Source organism: Callorhinus ursinus, unplaced genomic scaffold (assembly GCF_003265705.2).
Source record: "Callorhinus ursinus isolate GAN/ISIS: 27379988/994484 unplaced genomic scaffold, GSC_fseal_2.0 scaffold53, whole genome shotgun sequence".
Lineage (NCBI taxonomy): Eukaryota > Metazoa > Chordata > Mammalia > Carnivora > Otariidae > Callorhinus > Callorhinus ursinus.
Window position 1 is genome coordinate 7,468,282 of NW_027397115.1, and position 20,579 is coordinate 7,488,860.

The window sequence follows — 20,579 nt, forward strand, 5'->3', positions numbered from 1 at the left end:
GAACAGAAGGGCAGCTGCAGAGGCTGTGTGGAGTGAACAGGGGTCAGGAGAGCTCTGAGGTGAAGCTGGGGACTCGGATTTTATTCCAAGTGAAATGGGAAGCCTGGAGGTCTAAGTCGGGCACTGACATGATGGGATCTATATTTTCAAACTTGTTTATTAGCACAGTGCCTGGTACACAGTAGATGTTAATAAGTACTTGAAAACCAAAGGAAGGAAGAAAGGAGACAACAGGGACCTGGCAGGGAAGAGGTAAAGGAAGAGGAACAATGATCAGCCACCTGCTGTGAGTCCAGCACTTTCCATGATGCTGCTGAATCATCAAAAACACTGTGAACTCAGTGTCGGTTCCCATTTCACAGCTGGGAAAACTGAAACACGGAGAAGTTGAATAAATTGCCCGTGGTCACACAACTAGTAAGGGAGCAAACCAGCAGTGACATCCACATCGTGCTGGATCTCAGGACACCAAGGTGGAGTTACATCACGAGAGACGGATTCATTTGGGCCGGAACCCCAAAATTGGCACCCTCTTCCATACCAGGAGACCAGCCCAGCTCCCATGGCCATAGAGTGTCTCCCCTGAGCTGCTGTAGCAGTAAATCTTGGGTAAAATTTGGGCATTGGGCAGAAGGTGGGTAGACCAGGCCTTTGTCAGCCCATGCTTTCCAAGGAGACTTCTAAGCAATTACCAAGAAGCCACATTTCAGAAACACCAGAAACCTACATGATGTGGAGAAGCGGTTTCAGGTGGTGGTTAGGTCTGGGCCTGGGCTCAGATCCTGCCTCTGGCGCTTAGTGGCTATGCAGTCCCAGGAAGTTCCTTAACACTCTGTGCCTCAGTTTCCTCATCTGTCAAATGGGGAGAGTAGTCGTACCTATTTCTTGGCCCTTGTGGGGGTTAAATGCATGTGTGTGTGCATCATATGGGAGGTGCCAGCTGAGAGCACAGTAGGGTAAGCCCAGTGCCCCTCCCATGGAGTGTCCTACACGAGCTGTTTGCCGCCCTCCCCCTGGCCCTGCAGAGCAGCTTTGCTAACGCCTCTGTCTGCCCACACCCCACTGCTGAGAAAGGACCTGGGTGGTTATGGGGCTGGTGCAGTGGGTGGGGTGGGGTGGGGGTGGGGCCTAGCGGGCGGGGCCCAGGCCGCTTCTCTGCCCATGGATGTGGTTACCTGACTGAAGGTTAAGGCCCCTCACTGAGCCAGGTATGCAGGGCCAGGGAAGGCAAAACCACCCTGATTGGAAGTCTGCGGTGTCCCCATGGCTCTCACATGTATTAACTTGTTTCCAACCTCCCCACGGCCTCGCAAGTCTCACCTTGAAGACTTTGCTCAGTTCATTCATTGAGAAGCATTTATTGATGTGCCAGTGAGCATTTGAGGCGTGAAATGCTGCCCCCTTGGAGCTTCTGTTCTCGCGGGTTGAAGTTCTGAAGCGTTTTGTGATTTGCTGCAGCCGCGTGGCTGGCAAGGAGAGGGGCAGAGCTGGGGGGCGACACCCGTGTCCTTTTGTCTGTCCAGCCTGCCTGGGTCCCTCAGTGACCAGAAAACTCGTCAGTCGAATGGAGAGTTGTGCAGCCCTCAGGGAGGGTCTTGTTATATGAAGATACGTGCGAATATTCTAAAGGGGCTGACTCTTAGCACATTGGAATGGGAGAGTGATTATCTGAGCAAGAAGGAAAGGTCACAGCTCCCACCAAGGCCCTAATGCTTTGTGGGTTCGGTGAGGTGAGATCTACTGGCCCCGCAGGGTAGATGTTACTGCTCCAAATTCCATATGGGAAAGCTGAGGCCGCCTGAGGTCCAGAGTTAGAAGGTGGTTGCATGCACGGCAGGCCCCATGTATCTGTGCACACCGTACCCCACTCCCGCGCGGTGAATGCTGACAGGTCTCTCACAGAAGTGAATCCCACACTCAGGGAGCTCACCTCCCACTTCCCAGGGAAGACCTGGGAATCGCCAGGGCAAGGGCTGAGGGGCCTAAGGGGCTGGTCTTGGGTGAGGCCTGAGTCAGCACTGTATTCTGAGCTGGGCCAGGCTCACAGCCAAGGATGGCAGCCTGCTGTAGAGACAAGAGGGGCATAGAGTAGGTGGAGCGTTGGCGGCCAAGGGTGGCCAGGATGAGACTGATGGGAGCTCCCCCCCCTCCCCCCGCCCCTTGCCTGGGCTGGCTGGCAGCTTTCCCTCTGGGAAAGCCTTTACCGAAAAGGGGCCCCTCAGGGTTGTAGAATCCCACAGTCTAGGTTCAAATTCTGCCTGTCTGCCTTAACTTAGCTGTGAGCTCTCAGGCATATCCCTTCTCCTCTGGGAGACTCAGTGCCCCCAGCTCCAAAATGGGAATACTTCTTGCTTAGTGGTCTCATGAAGCTTAGCAGTCAAAATAAATATAACTAACGTTCAGTGAGCCTGACAAAATGCTACACGCTTCCCATGCATTGACTCATTTAATTGCAAATAGCCCTAGGAGGTTGGTGCTATGATTATTCGCATTTTATAGGTGAGAAAAGAGAGACACAGAGAGATTGAGTGACTTGCCCAAGGTCCCAAAGCTCAGAAGTCACCAAGCTGGGCTTTGAACTCGGGCATCCACGTGGCAGCATCCTTTTATCCACGACCCTAAATTACCTCCTCAATGTGTGTTTTGTAATGTCAACAAGCACATATATGTGAAGTGCCTGGAATCCGAGGCACTCTCTATGGAGGCTGTAATTACTCGCTATTATGAGCCGAATCCACCCACTCTGCAGAATCAAATTTCTCTGACCAGTCTCTCCTGCCTGTCTCCTGAGGTTTTTCGGGTAGATCGTAATTCTTGGCCACACACCCCAGTGACGGGGCGAATTGTAGACAGGCAAGCAGTAATGTCGCATTTCTAGGCTGACTCAGGCAGACCTGCAGGACCCTGAGCCGGTGTGGATTTCCCCCAGCCACTGCCGTTCTGCTCTCCATCAGCCACTGTTGCTGGTCAAAGCAAACACCTGAACTGGTTAAACCAACAAGTGCCCTGTTGATTCAGAGCTCATAAAACCCAGGAACCCCAAGCCCCTTTATGATGTGCCAGAATCTGGGGGCAGGGGGGAAGCCTGGGGAAGTCTCTTGGTGAGGGCCACCTAGAAGCTTACGCTGAAGCAGAGGGTTCTAGACTTCACGCACAGGGAGAGCCGGGCCGTCAGGATGGCTTGAAAATGGTGGCCCCTGGTTTGGGTAGAGCAGTGCGGGGTGGATGGTTTGGATGGTCTGGAATCTCTAATGGTTGAAAGGCCGAATGAGAGTCAGTGGGGGCTGATGAGGGTTGGTGCACGCATCCGGGCTTCCTGCGCCTGAGCCGTCTCACAGGCCCTGGATGGTGTCACTCCAATTAGCAGCCATCGGTGTGAAAGGTTGCATCAGAGAGAGAGAGAGAGAGAGAGAGAGAGAGAGAGAGAGAGGAGGAAGTGGACCCCAGGAGGGTAATTTTGGTTGCTGTTTGCCTCTCTTCAGTTCCTCTTTTCAGAGGCTAATTGGATTTGTTTGCCTTACCTCTGGGCTCTCCCGAGGATGCCGGGGCATCCCCTGGAGGAGGTCCCTTTGTTCTCAGGTGGCCTCTTAAGTGTCAAAGTTGGCGCTCAAACAGATGTGTGTAACAAGTTGCCTAGAAAGGTTGTTACTATTGCACGTACTAGGAGATCTGGGTGCAGGAGATCGAGGGTGTGGCCTGAGCATCTGCATGTCTATTAAGTGCCTCTTCCAACCAGGTAATCGGGCTGCAGGTGACCTGGGAGCCTTCCTTTGAGTAACTCTGGCCGTCGAGGTTGAGAAATCTGGTTTCTGGTTCGGGATCCACCAAGAACAACAGCGACAAGCTCAGTAGCGCATGTAGGCATGTGGCGATGTGGTGGGCACAGCTTTGGTGAAATGCAGAATCTAAGACAGCAACACCTAGCCTGCGCCTCGCGCATGGAAACGGCTCGAGAAACTACAGGGTCTAGTATCCCTAACCTTGCTGGCTGAAATTTACTGAGCCATATACACGTTTCGTGAGTTCTCCCGGGGAAGCCTCGAAACAGCCCATGAGGTGGGTCCGTGAACCGTTGCAGCGTCCAGATGGGGCACCAGGCTTAGAGAAGCCCCACGAGAGGATCCCCTGAGCTGGGACCAAGGGCTCACCTGCGCTGGGCCTGCCCCTTGAGGGCGCTGAGTGCCGAGCATCCATTCCTCTGCCTCTAAAGCGGCGTTAATAGCATCCTCCTCGGCGCTCCGGTCGGGCTGTCACCAAAGGGTTTAAAAAGACAACGAACGAGAAAATGTTCTGAAAAGGGCTAAGCAAGAAGAAGTGGCATTTTGAAAGTTGACGGTGCTAAAGAGTCATTTCTGGAACGGTTACCGTGTGCTGGGCACTGGCTGAGAGCTTTTGTCTTATATTAGATGTTTTCTTATTGTGATAAAATACACATAACAAAATGTGGCATTTGACCCACGTTAAGGTGTACAGTTCCGTGGCATGGAGGAACTCGTGATGCGCTGCCACCACCACCATCTAGTTCCAGAGCTTGTCCGTCCCCTCCAAAAGAAACCCCATACTCCTTGGCCCTTACTCCCCAGACCCCGGCCCACCACTCGTCTGTTTTCTGTCTCAACGGATTCACCCATCCGGAACGGTTTGTAGCCATGGGATCCCAGAAGAGTTGTCCCTTTGTGTCTGGCTCCTTGCATCTAGCATCACATGTTCAAGGTTCATCCACGGTGTAGCCTGGATCGTGCTTCGTCCCTTCTCATGGCTGAATTGTATTTCTCTACAGGTCCGTCCATCCGTGCATCGATGGATATCTAGATTATCGATATTTGCTATTTCACCAAGTGTGTACTGCCTGTACCCGTGTTTACACGTGGTATGTTCTGTCATACTGCTCATACCAGACCCACGAGGGCAGGAACGGGTAGGGTTTTCCCAAGGAGGCATCTGTGATCCAGAGAGGCGAAGTGACTTGCTCAGGGTCACACAGCAGGGAGGTGGCAGATGCAAGACTCGAAACGGGGTCTTTCTGACCACAGAGCCCAAGCCGCAGTAAACTGGGAATTCTCCTTTGGCTCCCGGGTCCTGCATCGTCCTGCAACTGATGGTATGGCAGATCATACCGGGGATGGGGGGGGTGCCCACTGGAATCCTTAGGGTTTTTTTTTTTTTTTTTTTTTAAATCTCTGCTGGGATCCTCCCCTCAGAGCATTGAAGTCGGAGCCTCTGGAACAGTGGTTCTCAACCAGGGACGATTTTGGCCCCCTCCTCCCCAGGGGCCACCCAGCTTTATGACTAGAGGCAGTTCTGGTTGTCCACAGGGGAGGGGTGGGTGGAGGCCAGGGATGCTGCTGAACATCCTACCGTGCACAGGATGGCCCCGCATCAAAGGCTGCTCCAGCCCCATGGCAATCGCACCCAGGCTGAGAACCCCTGCTCTAGGATTAGGGCCTGGGTGTCAGTATTTTCTAAACTTCCTGGCTCCTTCTGATGTGCCCTCAGGGCCGAGAGTGCCTCTCAGACTTGCTAGTGCATAACAACCGTGTGGATTCCTTGTTCCACTGCAGACGTGGGTTCGGTGGGTCTGGGGTGGGGCCCGAGGCGCTGCATTTCTGACAAGCTCTCAGTGATTCTGGCGCTCCCAGCCTTCACCTCGTGTTTGGGACTGGAGAAGAGACAAAAGTACAGGGAGCTGGGCTGGACTCCCGTTCTCTCTCCTTAAATTGTTGCTTAAAAAAGAGTGTTTTCCTTCGGATAAGGAGAAGGTGTGGGAAATGCAACTGTGGCTGAGGGAGAAAAAGGTGTTTGCTTGAAACTTGGGGGCTTTGCAGGGAGACACAGTGAAACTGCTCCAGGAAGGAACCCGTTGTGTTCACAGCAATGCACGGTGATTCACAGAGCAGCCGTCCGGGCCAGCCTCCCACCCAGTGCTGAGAGTCACGGCCACGGCTGGCTCATCCAGCAGTGATGACTCAGGCTTTCCACCTGCAAAATGGGAGGGATGGCTCCAGCCGCCTCCCCACCCATTCCTGGGGCCAGAAGCCCCCAGCTGCCCCCTAGACTCATCAAAGGCAGATCTTAAAAGTCAGGACCTGCTTTTCCAGGCAATGCAACTGCTGTTTTCACTGCTAATAAATCTCCATTTGTGGCAGCTCAATTAGGAAGTCATACAAAACTCTTATATTGAAAGAAGGGATTAATAACCCGACCCATGTGGGAGAAATTAGCAGCTTCTGCAGAGAGGCCTTTTTACTATGTACTCTTAACTGGCAGCCCTTTGGAACAACACTGGCTAGCTGGTCCCCGGGCTGAGCCGGGCATGGGGCGAAACCAGCAGGGGATCATTGTGAGTCATTGGGTTGCACTTTCAAGGTGAGGTGTCCGGGAGCCTCTGGCTGGTCCACGGTGGACTCCTGAAGTGTTGCCAAGGGCATGGTTGCTCCTGAAGGAGCCGGTTTCAGGAAAGATGGAGGGGGTTGCTTGGCCACCTGGAGGTGCCGGCTGGCCGGGAGGGAAGGGTTAGGTTTGGGCCTCAGGCCTTGTGCGGCCGCTGCCTGCCATAGCTCCCGGATGGGGAGGGCCTCGGGCCCCTGGCACAGAAAGGGCTGGCCCTCGGCCCAGTTCTGGGGCTTGGGAGGGACGCCAGGAGCTGGGGCTGACTCACGAGGGGAGGACCAGCCTCTGCGGCCCACGCTGCTAAGGCGAGGCCTGAGCAGATGGGTCCCTCTCGCTGGCGGGGACGTGTTCCTCACCCTGCCTAGGAAAGGTGGCTGGAGAGGGTCTTCACTCTTTTCCTGTAGCCTGACCTTCCGAAAAATCGGTGGCTGGCTGGAATGTCCAAGGGATGGGGCTCTGGAGCTGGACAAACCAGCTTCTGAGGATTCAAATCGAAGTCCTACCACACACCCTTGGCCAAGGGGTGACCTGACTTCTCTTAGCTTGAGTTTTCTCCCTAGGCAAATGTGAATAATTTTAATCCTTCCTCCAAAAGTTGCTATGAGCATTCGAGTAGATCATCGTGGCTCAGCGCTTAGCATAATAGGACTGTCTTGTTTCTCCATCTTTCATTTATCGTAGACACAGGGGAGGATATAGGTATATGTAGAGATCGATAGGTGGGTATATGTAATGTTTTAAGATATATTGAGGTATATCCACATCGACCTCCATCCATCAATCCTTGTATCAGTCCATCCATCCTGAGTACCCCCTACTAGGTCCGAGGCACTGTTCCTGGCCCTGGGCTTACAGCAGTACACAAAGCTCCTTCCTGGGGCTTACATTCTAGTGGGGAGAGATTTGAAAGACAGGTGAACTAATAATTCAAGATAAAGGGGAGAGGAAGAGAGAGACACACAGACAGGGCGGGGACTGCTGTTTTAAACCTCAAGGCGGGAGGATGGAGGGATGGGGTCAGGAAGCCTCTCGGAGAAGGGGGTGGCAGAGGAGAAACCTACAGGAAGTGAGGAGGGGAGCCACACAGGTAATCAGGAAGAACTTTCCAGAGAGGGGGACTAGAAAGTGCAAGCGCTCAAAGATAGGAGTATGCTGGGTGTGTTTGAGAGACATTGAGAACATTCTAGAAGATTGGCTGGAACACAGTCGAGGCAGTGGGGTGGGGTTGGGGGTGTCCTAGAAAATGAGGTCAGAGAGGTGATGGGACAACATCATTGCTGTTTCGAAGACCCAGTTTAGGATTGCCAGTGAAGTCCCAAGCGAGTACGTCTAAACCCTGCAGGAGCTGGGTCCTAGCGTCTAGCAGGTATGATCCCTCACATGTTTGTTGACATCAGTGCATGAGGAGACAGTACTCTCTGGCAGAGGGACTCTTATGCAAAAGTTGATTTGCCCTTTTTTAAAATAAAGATCAAATCTCATTCGCTTTGCCTCCCTATAAAGAGAACAGGCATCTATCCCTTGATTCACGAGAACGAACCGTGCTGTTAGAAGCAGACTAGCCCGAGTGACTTAGGGCACTTTTGCAGGAACGTGGCATTTCCAGAGTTCGCAGTTGCCGGGGCCGATGGCTCCATGTTTGCCATGACCACAGGTGACAAAGTGGGGGCAGAGCGTGTCTGGTTGCCGTGAAAGCAGAAAGCCCCTTTTGAGCGGACTTCTCCCTGCCATCCCAGTGACTTCTCTTTCTCTGGCCCTCAGCCCAGCGGTCTGCCCACGAGCTACCCATGGTGGAGAGACAAGACATCGACAACTGCCTGGTTTACGGGGGCCAGCAGATGATCCTCACCGGACAGAACTTCACGGCCGAGTCCAAAGTCGTGTTTACTGAGAAGACCACAGGTCAGGGGGCTTTTTGAGCTCTTTCATTGTCTGCCAGCACCGTACCAAAGCACCACCTTTTTTCCTTCCAAACGGCACTGACTGGGGGGATCAGTTCTGTTGGGTAGGGCTTTCTAGTCTGCTCTTTTTACTCACGATGAGAAGCTTCCCAGACCTCCAGCAACTGATGTCGCTACAGTTCATGGTGGGTGAGTGTGCCATGATGTGTCTTAGCTGGTCCTGGGTTGTTTCGTTGGATGATGAGGTTGACCCCCACCCCAAACTCTTTTTATTTTTTTTTAACTATTTTTTTTTTTTACATAGGCAAAACTTTTCAACTTTTTACTATTATCCAAAAGGGAGGCCGTTCAACACGGCAAGTAAGTTTGCTCTGGCCCTGGGTCTCCCACTTGCTTGTTCTGTGATCTTAGGGGCATTACCTCCCCTTCTGTGTCTTCATTTCCTTCTGTACAGAATGATGATAACAAAGGTTCTTGCCCCACAGTGTTGTCAAGAAGGCTAACTAGGTTAGCACATGTTGAGTAATTGTAAGAGCGCCGGGTTTCTCACGGGCCAATAAACATAAACTACTTACAATTTTATGACAGATTGTGCTGCAATGAATCTTCTAATGCTTGTAGGATTAATTAATCTTGTATACATGAGTGTCTGTCGTGTACTCAGGGTTTATTCCTAAAGTGGGATTTTGGATAGTCATTTCGAGAGCTTTAATTACCTTCCAGAAATCTACAAATTGAAACTTCCATCAATACCATGTCAGGAATGGTTTCACCTCACCCCAGAAGTGCCATTTTTTTTAAAAATTAAAAAATGCTTGCTGAATTGGTACTTCTCTTTACTACACGCTCCTTTGCTATGACCGGTTTAATGCTTCTGTTTATTGGCCCCGTGTATTCTTTCTTCCATACACTGTCTGTCAATATCTTTTGCCAATGAGGACATGGTAAAAAGAGAATGATCTAAAGTAGGATAAATTTCAAGTTACGTAATTGTTTGATAGTTATGGATGCTAGACCAATTTTTTTTCTCTAATGGACCTGATTTCAGTAAGTTAATTCTAAGAGGATATTCATATTTGTTTGTTTAGTGTCCTTAGGATGATATGGAGACTATAATAGGCAGGTTGTCTGGTTGTGAGGATTGTGCACTGCACAAGGGCACCTCCTCTAGGGACTCCCTTTCAAATGGGGTACATCATCAATTTGTGTATTAATAAGACAGCTGCTGGCAGGAGGAAGCAGGGTGTCTTGGGGAAGAGGTGTTTCTTCTCACTTCACACAACGCCTCCTCTTGGGGTGGGCTGGCTCTGTGACCAGGCGTGACATGAAGGAAGGCTGTGGCAGTGGGGGCTGGAGGTGGATGGGTGAATTTGGGAGTGGTTTAAAGGGTATGCGGTCAGTCACTGTGGATTTGAGGGACAGTGGTGGTGTAGTGAGGGGTTCGGGATGCAGACATTTACATGGATGCATTGCATTCTATCATATATTTGTCTAGTATTTTAGTTAGCCATTACTTTTTTTTTTTACACCTTTGGCTGCTCCCAACTTTGTGCTATTATAAGTAACTCAGTGATCAACATTCTCTACATCCCTTTTGTCAGCTAGATAAGAGCTCATGCTCTTCAGCCAAAACCCAGCTCCACTGTTTTCTAGCTGTGTGACCATGGGCAGGTTATTTAACCTCTCTGGGCAGTAGTTTTCTTGTCTGTATGATGAGGATGCTGACAGTCCTACCTCATGGGTGGTCATAGGATTAAGAATTTCTACATGTTAAGTACTTATAAAATGCTTGGGATATAGTGCTCGATATACATTAACTAATACTATTTGGTATTATTTCCTAGGGTTAAGGCCTACCTGTGGTGTAGTGGCTTCATGGAGGCACGCACAATTTTAAGCATCTTGTGGGGAGGCTTACTTTTCAGATGGTGGAGCAGTGTAAAATACTCTCTACTGCAGGAATTTTCGAGGCTTTTGTAAATCAGAGAGCAAACCGAGGCTGGCACATTGTGATAAGCGGGCCGAGGTCAGGACAGAGAGGTTTCCCTGTGCCAGGTAGAGGAAAACTCAGAGTCTGTTTCAACTTGGAAAAGTTGTGTATTAATAACGAAGAAGGAGTAATTAAGGAATTAATTAATAATTAAGGGATTACTAAGGAATCATAATAGCGACTGTCTGTGCTCTTTGATGGTCACTGTCCATGGGGACTGTCTCCTCTAAGCCGGGGCCCGTGGGAGGCAGCCAGCCGAGCATGGAGAAGTGAGGGGGCTCACCCAGGGGTAACACCCAGCATTGTCCTCATGTCCAACCTCCCTGGGCCTCAGTTTCCCTCTCTGTGAAATGAGGTACTAATGCCCCCCCCCCCCCCGAGTTAAATGGAGTGCACACATAGGCGGTGTGCACTTAGGGCCCAGGGACTGCTCACTGAATGTATGATATTGTCTTTTTTTTTTTTTTTTTTAAAGATTTTATTTATTTGACAGAGACACAGCGAGAGAGGGAACACAAGCAGGGGGAGTGGGAGAGGGAGAAGCAGGCTTCCCGCCGAGCAGGGAGCCCGATGCGGGGCTCGATCCCAGGGCCCTGGGATCATGACCTGAGGCGAAGGCAGCCGATTAACGACGGAGCCCCCCAGGCGCCCCTGCTATTGTCTTTATGGTCAGAATTCTCATTGCTCTGGCTGTCGGCCTCATTGACTCGATGGTTGCAAGCATGGCTCTGAGCTCAGAAGGCCTGGGTGCAAATCCATGACGTGCATGTAGTAGCTTCGGCATCCTGGGTAAGTTACTTCACCTCTCTGAACCAGTGTTTCCTCTTTTGTAAAATACAGGGGATTTGCTTCTCTTGAGAGAAGAGGAGATGACATGAGTTGGGGGTGCAGATGAGTCTTTTTGCCTAGATCCTAGCACATGGTAGATGCTCATGAAACATTAGTTTTTACTGTTGTTATTTTTAGGCTGTGGAAGAACAAAGATGAGTAAAATTTTATCTCATGGAACCAGGGGGACATTGAAAAACAATAAGTAATAATAATGAACTATGTGTCAGGCCTCGTTCTAAGCGCTTGATGTGTATTAACTAATCTGATTCCTCATGACAATCCTACCAGAGAGCTTCTCTTCTCCTGACTTTCCTAATGAGAGACCGAGCACAGAGAGGTTAAGTAACTTAGTGAAGATCACACAGCTGGTCAATGGTGGTGCTGGGTTCGACCCCAGGCAGCCTGCCTGGCTCAAGAGTCTGCACCCTTGGCCGTGAGCTCTTCTGTTCTGAGGAAGCTCAGAACCAGGTTAATTTGACCGAAGACCCTTCAGCTGCTTTGAGCCACTGACGTGAGCTATTTTGTGGTGAAATAGACCCTTGGACTTTGTGGTGGGGTCACCGGGTTCGAGAGGACCTGTTCAGAGCCATTTTGTGCCTAGCTTAAGGAATCCTGGGCAAACGGGGCTTCTGGATTGATGCCAGTAGGAAAGCAGGGGTCACAGAGATGCGCCTCACCCCCAGAGAAGTGGTGGGCTTCCCTCACGGGGTGTCTGGCTCCTCGGGGCCCCGACAGACGGGGGGCTCGTCTTGCATTTGCAGGGAGCTGGCCTTGCTCTTTTGACCCCAAGCACTCGCCTCCCCGTCCGGGACTGCCTTCTGCAGGGGGAATCCCTGTTGCTCAACTTCGTTTTTCCAAAACGCATCCCCGTTCCCATCTCCATGGATAGCTGGGCTGGCGAGGGCGGCGGGGCGGGGCGGAGTGGAACGGGCTGAAGTTTTCCAAGGAAGGGGAACCCCAGCTGTTTCTCACATTAAGGCAAGGTGACAGCCTCCTGGGCTAATCTTAGCCCCCATGTTGGGTCATCGGCACCACCAGCTCCAACGTTCTTTTTATAGCTGTCGGCTGAAATGGGATTGGCAGCTTCCACTCCAGCGGGATGACAAATTGGAGAGCGATGGAAAAACAGTAGGAGAGGGGCAGCATGGTGCTTCTTAAGTTAGAAAAGCTTGGTATTTTGGAAAATGGCGTCTTATTTATAGCAGCAGTAATAATAATGACTATTATGTTATTTTTCTTACTATTTTTAATTATTTTCATGACTTCCAGGAGACTGTATGATCTGGCCCTTGCCCATCCCTCTGAATTCAGCATTTTGGACTGTCCCCTCGCTCACTTGGCTGTAGGTACACCTGTCTTCACTCTGTCCTCAAGCACCCCATGCTGGTTTCTGCCTCAGGACCTTTGCTTTTGCTGTCCCCTCTTAGGACGTCCTTCCACCATTTCTTGACGAGGCTGCATCCTCCTGTGTCTTCAAGGCTCAGTGCAGAGGTGAATTTCTCAACAAGCCCCTCCTTGCCCATCTGCTCAGAAGTTGTTCAGCATCCTCTCCCCGCCAGAACCCTGTCACGTTCTGTCTCATTGTCCTGTTCTTTTTTCCCGGTGGCACCTCGCGCTGCTGAAATTATCTTGCCTGTTGGTTTATTCATTTCTTATCTGGTCTCCCACACTAGACTCTTAGTTCCTTGAGGGTGGGGACTCGGTGTTTGCTGCTGTATCCGCAGCATCTACAACAATCCCTGGCACCTAGTGGGTGTTCACTCATACTGTTGAATGGGTGTCTTCTCCTTTAATTGTCACATTGGCCCCAAGAGGCAGGTGACATGGTCCCCATTTACAGTTGGGGTAACTGAGGCACGTACAGGCCAAGCCACAGGCCCCAGGTCAGCCCGTAGCTGATGACAGAGCTGGAAACCCAAGCGGTGTTTATCATCAACACCCCCTGCCTCCCAAGGAAGCTCTCTAGTCACGTCCATGAAGACAAAGAGAAACCAAACAGGATGATCAGGGTCTTTCCTATTTACCATCCTCAGTAATTGCCTAAAAGCCTTCATATATTCTCTGAAATTTTAAAAATGTGTAACCTTCCAGGCAAAGTTCAGGCGGAGAAGTCCAGGCTGTTCCTGACTTCAGCTGGTAACCCTGGCCCCCGGCCACCCAGGCCTCAGGCGGAGTTGGGGGTCCCAGCAAAACATTGCAAAACAGGAAAAAATCTAAGGACACAAAAATAAAAGTGATGTGGCAGCGGAAACAGGGTTGCCATGGCTCTGAGCGACTCGCCGCTTCTGGGTGGGATCCAATGTTTTGGAAGGTTCCTCCACATGACACAGGGTTTTGGAATTTTTCAGCTGGTAAATCTTTCTTAATTCAGGCCCCCGGCCCCAGCCAAGTAGCTCCCTGGCTCTCGGTGTCCTGCGGGGGTGTAGGTTGGAAACCTGCCTGCCTCGGATTACTCAGCTTTGAAACTTAAATTGTTGGAAGAGAATTTGTGTTTTGTTTTGCTGGACGATTTTCTTGGAACAGTCTGATGGCAGAGGCTCCCATCACCTGTTGAGAGGGCAAATTGATTTTTTAGAAAGGAGGCGTGGGTGGTGGAATTCCCTCTTTCCCACTGAGTCATCATATCCTAATATGAGTCATTTTATTACTTGGAGGTTCCCAAAGGTTGTATTTTGAGCTTTGTTTAATAAATATAAATGCACATGCTTAAAATAATTTTTTTTTTTTCTAAATTAAGTATCTTTCCATGAATTAGTATCCTAGAAACCTTGGAACCACCTGAAAGAAGGCATCTGCTCCTGCCACCTGTTTTTCCTCTGCGGGTTTGGTTTTGCCCCGTGTGGCGTTTTCTCAAACAATAGACCTGGTGTGGGAGTCTCTCTAGACTGGGCTCCCCTTTGGGAAAGGTCAGACTTCCAGGCTGGGCTGGGGCATGACTAAGGCCCTGCAGACCTTTGCCCTCGGTGACTCACGTCCACAGTGTCCTCGGCCCCCTGGGCTGAAGCCCACCGCTTACACACAGCTGACTGGGACGCAAAGCTCGCCTCCAAAGCCAGAGTCCAGGTCGCTGCCCCAAAACCCCACTGGAGATAGAGAAAATGGTCTCATTTTCCATCCCTTGCTTGTAAGGGCAGGCTTTTGGGTGAAAAAATCCTATAGTTCATTGTGTTTGGGAGCCTTTAAAAGAGGACACAGAGAGATGAGTTTTGTAGTTGCCTTGGGTTCAGGTGTTTCCACCATCAGACATTGTTCTTGGTGCCAACAGACCTTTGTGTAGATTGCAATTAGCAGGTTGAAGTCCCCCACCCCTGCCGCCACACACACCCGCAAGAAGATCATAATATCTTTTACTGATGAACACCCTTTTGTATTTTTTCTACATTTTTGGTGTCATACTCTTTTTAAAAAATAAAAATTGTATATATTTAAGGTATGAGCAGGCTGGATTTGGGATCATCTAGCAGACTTGGCTTGAAGTCTGGATAGGCCCCATATATATTATGTGCTTTGGGACTCAGTTTCCCCATCTCTGAAGTGGGGTTCCTGGTATTTCAGCAATGAAAAGAGAGCAAGGATCTAAAAGTGTCAGGCACATAGTAGGTGCTCAGAAGATGTCAGCTGACCTTCCATGTGCCCCCTGGGAGCTCAGTTTACTGAACACAGAACCAGGAAGACAGGGCCATGTTGGTTTCTTGTCTGAGAGAAGAGTCCTTCTGGGCACAGGTTAGTTTCTCTTCTTATCCCCCAAGCCATCCCACACCCGCTGTCATGGCCTCACCGAGTTGCTGGAGGGAGCTTGACTGATGGCGGCCACTCCCTGCCCCCCATCTTACTGGTGGGGAAGCTGACTCACGTGGTGAGGTTGACAGACTTCCTCGAGGTGGTAGAGCTTGTGGGTGGAGGGCTGGGTCCCAAACCCCTACTTCCTGGTTCCCAGAGTGATGGGCTGGCTGCAATGGCTGGGGGGCATCCGTAGGTGACTGCTCATCACTAAGAAGAGTTGCCTCTGCAGGGGGGTGAAAGATGGGCAGAAGCCCAGCCTCTGTGGAAAACAACCCAGTGATGCTCTTTTAGCCTCTCTCTGCTTGCTCAACCCCAGGGCTTCCATAATGCTCCCTGGGTATTTACTGAACACCTACTAGGTGCAGGTACTGTGCCAGGCACTGGGGACCCATTACAGCGGAGGTCCCTGCTCTCAGCAGGTGGACAGTCTCAAGCTTGTTCACGAGCAGGCTATTCTGAGACAGAGAAAGTGCTCTGAAGGGAGTGAAACCAGGTCAGAGGAGCTAGACAAAGGGCTTGGAGGTAGGTGGAAAAATATAGGAGGCTCAGTGAAATTCAGATCTCAGACAACATATGTCTGTAGTATGAGTGTGTCCCATGCAATGGCACAGGATTTGGGACATACTTGTAGTAAAAAAAAGGAGGTCACTGATTTCTGAAAATCAAATTTAACTAGACATCCTGTATTTTTATTTGTTAAATCTGGCAACCCTGGAGAGTGGGATCAGGGAGGGCTTCCCTGAGGAGGTGGCTTCGAACAGAGGCCTAAAGGCAGAAAAGAGGGAGCTGCACAGACTGTCGGAAGAGGGTCTCAGGCAGAAATAACCACCCAGTCCCAGCATGGGGATGAGCCTGGGGTGTTTGAGGAAATGAAAGCAGGCCCAGGCCGCCAGGGCAGCGTGAGAGCCGGGGGGGGGGGATGGCACCAACCAAGGCTGGAGGGGTCCCTGGGGTGGGACAGGGGTGCGAGGGGCTCAGGTCATGCCCGGGTTTGTAGGCACAGAGAAGAGTTTGGATTTTGTTACAAAAGCAACTAGGAGCTCTTGTCCTAAGCAGGGGAGTGACATGATCTAATTTTATATCGTTAAGATTGTTTTGGCCATCTGGATGAAGAATGGACTCGGGTCGGGGGGACAAGTGGAAGGTGCTGTGAGCCGCCACTGCAGTTGCCTAGGTCGGGGACGGAAGTGAGGGGGCTGAGCCCATGGAGGAGGTCGTGGGGCATCGGGAGAGAAGTGGGGTGTTGGGAATCAAGACATTTCCTCTTCACCGCCCAGCAAGCACATTTGGGCAGTTGTACCATTGCAGTGGGTGAAATCCTCAGCTCTGGGACCCTCCTGCCCGCCCCCGCCCCCCGCCGCCCCCATCTGCTCGGCTCATTAAGCCCCCACACCCAGGGAGTATGCATTTTTCTGCTAGTTAGCAGTCGTAAAGGGCAGACTAGAAGGACTTCAGCCATCTTCATTTAGCTAATTTTAAAAGCAGGGCCAGCCAGGACTGGGAAGCATCACACATGATTTCCTAACACAAACTGACACTTTGATTTCCTCCCTGTTTGCCTGGAGCCCAGGGGTGTGCTCACGACCCACGTGAGGACGGATTCGCTCTCCTCCTTCTGAAAGCTCCCTTATTTCTCCTTCAAGTGCTGACAGGAGCCCGTGGCTCATCCAGGCTGACTGCTAAGACCTCAGCCCAGACCTGATGCCAGCCCTCCTGCTTCCTGATGCTTTGGCTTCAAGAGCTGTTCCCAAAGTGGACAATAAAACAACAGCAGGGTAGGGGCCACGGGGCCAAGCCACCACCAAGGCTAGAATGTTCGTTGAACCATGCACAGCCCCCACCCCATGTTTTTTTGTTCTTGCAAAGTCTTGCTAAGTCTTCTCTAGACCCAGCCCCTTTGCCCAAAGAACCTGGCTCTTTTCTCTTCCCCTCTGAGTAAGACTTGGAAGGGCCCTTTCCATGCTGGCTGCCAGTCCCTTTTAATTTAGGACGGGGGAAGTTTGCCCAAACATCTGCTCAAGGGACTGAAGTCCTTCATTTCATCTCAGCCCAGAGCAGTAGAAGCAGACTTGGTCATCTTGGGCCTCTTCTGTTCTGGGCAGGTTTTCCCAGAGTCCCGGACCTGGGGCCTGGGTCGGGAGGTGGGTTGTAGACAACTCGGCTCGGTTGCTTGCATTGCACGTGAGTCAATGTCTGCACCATTCTTCCAGGTGCCTTCCCCATCACTCAGTTGCCAAAAAGGATTCTTCACAAAGGGTTCGGCAATCTCTCCTTGTGGGGTCTTTTTGCTGGTGAGGCCGGTGGTCTGGCTGTGGGCCAAGCCCTGGGAAATCCTGAGGTCACTTTGTTCATTTAGTCCACTGGCGTTTACTGAGTGCTTGTTACGCGCCAGACACGGTAGTGCTGGGATGAAGCAGAGAATAAGACAGGTGCATGGTGCTGCCTTCCGGAAGTCCACGGCCTAGCAGGGGCAGGAGACAGAAAACCAGTAGGCTGAGAAAATGAAGTCAGAGGATGGAAGGGGAGGGGGACAGGTCAAGGGGGACCTCCCCGAATTGGGCCTGAAGGCTGGGAAGGCGCTGGTCTGAATAAGGTCTGCAGAAGAGCAAGTGTGGTTGTTGGGGGGAGGTCGAGAAGGCCAGTGTGGCTGGAGGGAAACTGAGGAAGTCCCCGTCCCAGGAGAGGTGAAGAACCTTGGGTCCTCACTTGGGAGCTCTGGTGGGCCTGTCCAGAGCAGGACGGCATGTGTGGCTCGTACCATGGTCCCAGCAACAAGCACAGGGCCTTCTGTGCAGTAGGAGCTTGGTCAGTGTTGCTGGTCCATGCCTGGCTTCCATCGGAGACCATGGCCCCAGAGGGCCCCTGGGAGACAAGCAGATCAACAGGCAGTTGCAATGTACTTTTTCCTCAAGAGAAAAGCTTTATCTTAAAAAACACTAAAAAATGCATGCAATGTGGAGCTCCTGGGTGGTGCAATCAGTTAAGTGTCCAACTCTTCGTTTCAGCTCAGGTTGTGATCTCAGGGCTGTGAGATCGAGCCCCGAGTTGGGCTCCGCACTCAGCCCAGAGTCTGCTTGAGATTCTCTCTCCTTCTCCCTCTGCCCCTACACCCTGCACTCTCTCTCTCTAAAATAAATAAAATAAATCTTTGAAAAAAATGCAGGCAGTGTACTTCTACCCAGTGTCTTGGATGGCGTTTTAGAAGATGTGGATGTCTGGGCTGGTCCGTCCCGCCCAGCCACAGGGGTGTAACCACGTGGGCAGTGTGGGACATGTGTTTGCTGAGTTTGTGCCACACACACTGGGCTGTAGTACTTACCAGTTCCTGCTTTTTAATATAACAGGGATACGTTTCCAGGGCTGAGAATAAGATCATGCTCATTCTAAGTGCTGCCAGTGTTCCCTAGACCTAATCTGATTTTCCGTACCAGAGATGGAGGGCCCATCATTACCGTAGCCCCCTATCAGTGAATACTCTCTATGGCCATTTTATCTATTCACAATGAGAGATGTAATGCAATGCAATGAAACAAGGAACTGGGACACCCACCAGAACACTTGGGTCAAGATGACCCGCCAGTTCTTCCTCGCCAGAGTCAGACCCATGGGACACCAAATTCTCAAATATTAATAGCAGTACTCACTATGGGCTGAGCATTTTGCTAAGCATTTTGCATATAAGCTACTTGAATTTTTGCCAACTCTTTGAGGTCAGTGAATGAACTCATCCCTTTTGCTTATGAGGAAACTAAGGCACAGAGAGGTTAAGCTACCACTCACAGGCCACACAGCAAGTAAAGAGCAATGATTGAGCTTGAACCCAGAGGGAGGGAGTTCAGGCGGAGAGTCCTGCCAGCATTTATGGTGAGTTCCTCTGCCTCCTGGAAGCTCAGTTCAGAGGATGGGATCAGCGTGTTCTCTTGGTGAAACCCCAGGACTGTGTGCTGCGGCAGGCAGGGTGGGGGGAGGGAAGAACAGCCCAAGGAAATGGTCTTGAGGTATTTTGTAAACCACACAGTTCCCATAAAGACCAGTTCCCTGGAGTGTGCCTTCCACATTTTACCTAAAATTGGGGACGGCAGTGTCAGCTTTCAGTTCCTGTTGTTGGGAACTCAGGGCAGCCTCCACTTGAGATGCACAACCAGGCTAGACTCTTAAAGCTGCCCTCTGGGCTTAAAGACAAAAGGAAGAAGGTAGGCCCCTGGGTTTGGCTCATGCTTTAGGTTTTTGGTTTCTTAAAAAAAGATTTATTTATTTATTTTAGAGAGAGAGCGTGTACACACAGCGGGGAGGGGGCAGAGGGGGGGAGAGAGAATCTTAAGCAGACTCCCTGCTCTGCGCAGAGCCCGATGCGGGGCTCGATCTCACAACCTGGAGATCACGACCTGAGCCGAAACCAAGAGTCAGACGCTTAACCGACTGAGCCACCCAGGCGCCCCATGATTTAGGTTTTGATTTTTCATTCCTGTGAGCTCGCTGTCTTTTTAGAAGTTGAGGTAATGGTGAAAAGACCCATTTGAAAGGAAAGCAGTCGGGCACCGTGTCCACCTGCCTCTTAGATGTCGTCCCTTTGTGAATTCCTTCTGCTCATGCCTGCAGGGCAGAGTATGTATAATTTATAATTATAATCAGAGAATGTGTATTATTTCCTGATTAGAATATGCTTGTGGTTTTCTCAATAATGACACATTGTGGAATATATGCAAAAAATGATAAGACAATATTGAAATAATATGTTGCCATGAGCCATAATAATTATGCTCACCAACATCTGCCACACATTTATCCTGTACCGTGTGTCTGTCTGGGAACGAACGTATGGGGTATATAGGTCCTGTGATTGTTCCCGTGTTTTGGATAAGAGGCTGAGAGAGGTAAAGTGCCTTATCTGAGCATACACAGCGAATAGGGCCTGTGGCCTGTAGGGTGGCCTAGAGGTTTTTTTTCATTAAGTACTGCCATTTCAAAATGAGATTTCACTAAAAATGCAGGGATTCCAAGCTGGGTCTACTCTGGAGTTCGGGGTTTGCAGGAATGAAACGGACAGCACTGTGGTGCCACAGAGGGGAAGTCTGTTCTGGCCACAGAACGTGCCCAAGACGGCTCGGGTTACAGTAGTCACGTAGCTGAAGGCCCCACAGACCCTGGAGTGAGCAGGCAGTGCCCCCTAGACCCCATGGGCTTTTTTCTTCCTTGATCTGCTGTCCACAGAAGTCTAGGAGCCGGGCGGCATGGAGGTCCCCCGAGGCCAGGGGTGAGGCTGCCCGCGGGCCGCCTTGCTGAAGAGGACTTTGGGGAGGTCCTGCTTGGCGGGTCCTGTTTGCTCTGCCTGGAGCCCAGAGGACGGGGGCAGGAAGGAGGGAGAGTTTTTAAGTGAGTGGCCGTTATAGGGACATCCCTCTGCTGAGAAGCTGCCAACCAAGAGAATATTGGGTGGTGGTGTTTTCTGGCCAAAATGTTGAGCAGTCCCGGGGAAAATCTCAGCTACATTCCAGCGGAGGGGGATCCGCAGAAACCTGACCATCTTCCTCCCCATGTTGTGCGACGTGGTGCTTTCCTCTCTCAGAGGCTCCCCGCCCCGGGGCCGGGTATGGGAAGTAAAGGAGAGATGTGGGGGCTGGGGAGGCGGTGCTGTGGTTGAAGTGGGGATCACAGCACTGTCTGAGGAGGCCAGGGTCTTGTGT

General features: G+C 51.1%; 1 protein-coding gene across 7 annotated transcripts in view; it reads left to right on the forward strand.

The window, feature by feature from the left end:
- The window catches only part of NFATC2 (nuclear factor of activated T cells 2), a 137,325-nt gene that overhangs the window by 68,730 nt on the left and 48,016 nt on the right, over positions 1–20,579 (forward strand). For all 7 annotated transcript variants that reach the window (XR_003204685.2, XM_025853272.2, XM_025853273.2 and 4 more), the window contains exon 6: positions 8,152–8,292. Coding sequence is in view for 6 of the 7 variants with exons in the window: in XM_025853272.2 (XP_025709057.1) it covers positions 8,152–8,292 (141 nt within the window). In the remaining variant the exon portion in view is untranslated. The remainder of the gene's footprint in view (positions 1–8,151; positions 8,293–20,579) is intronic.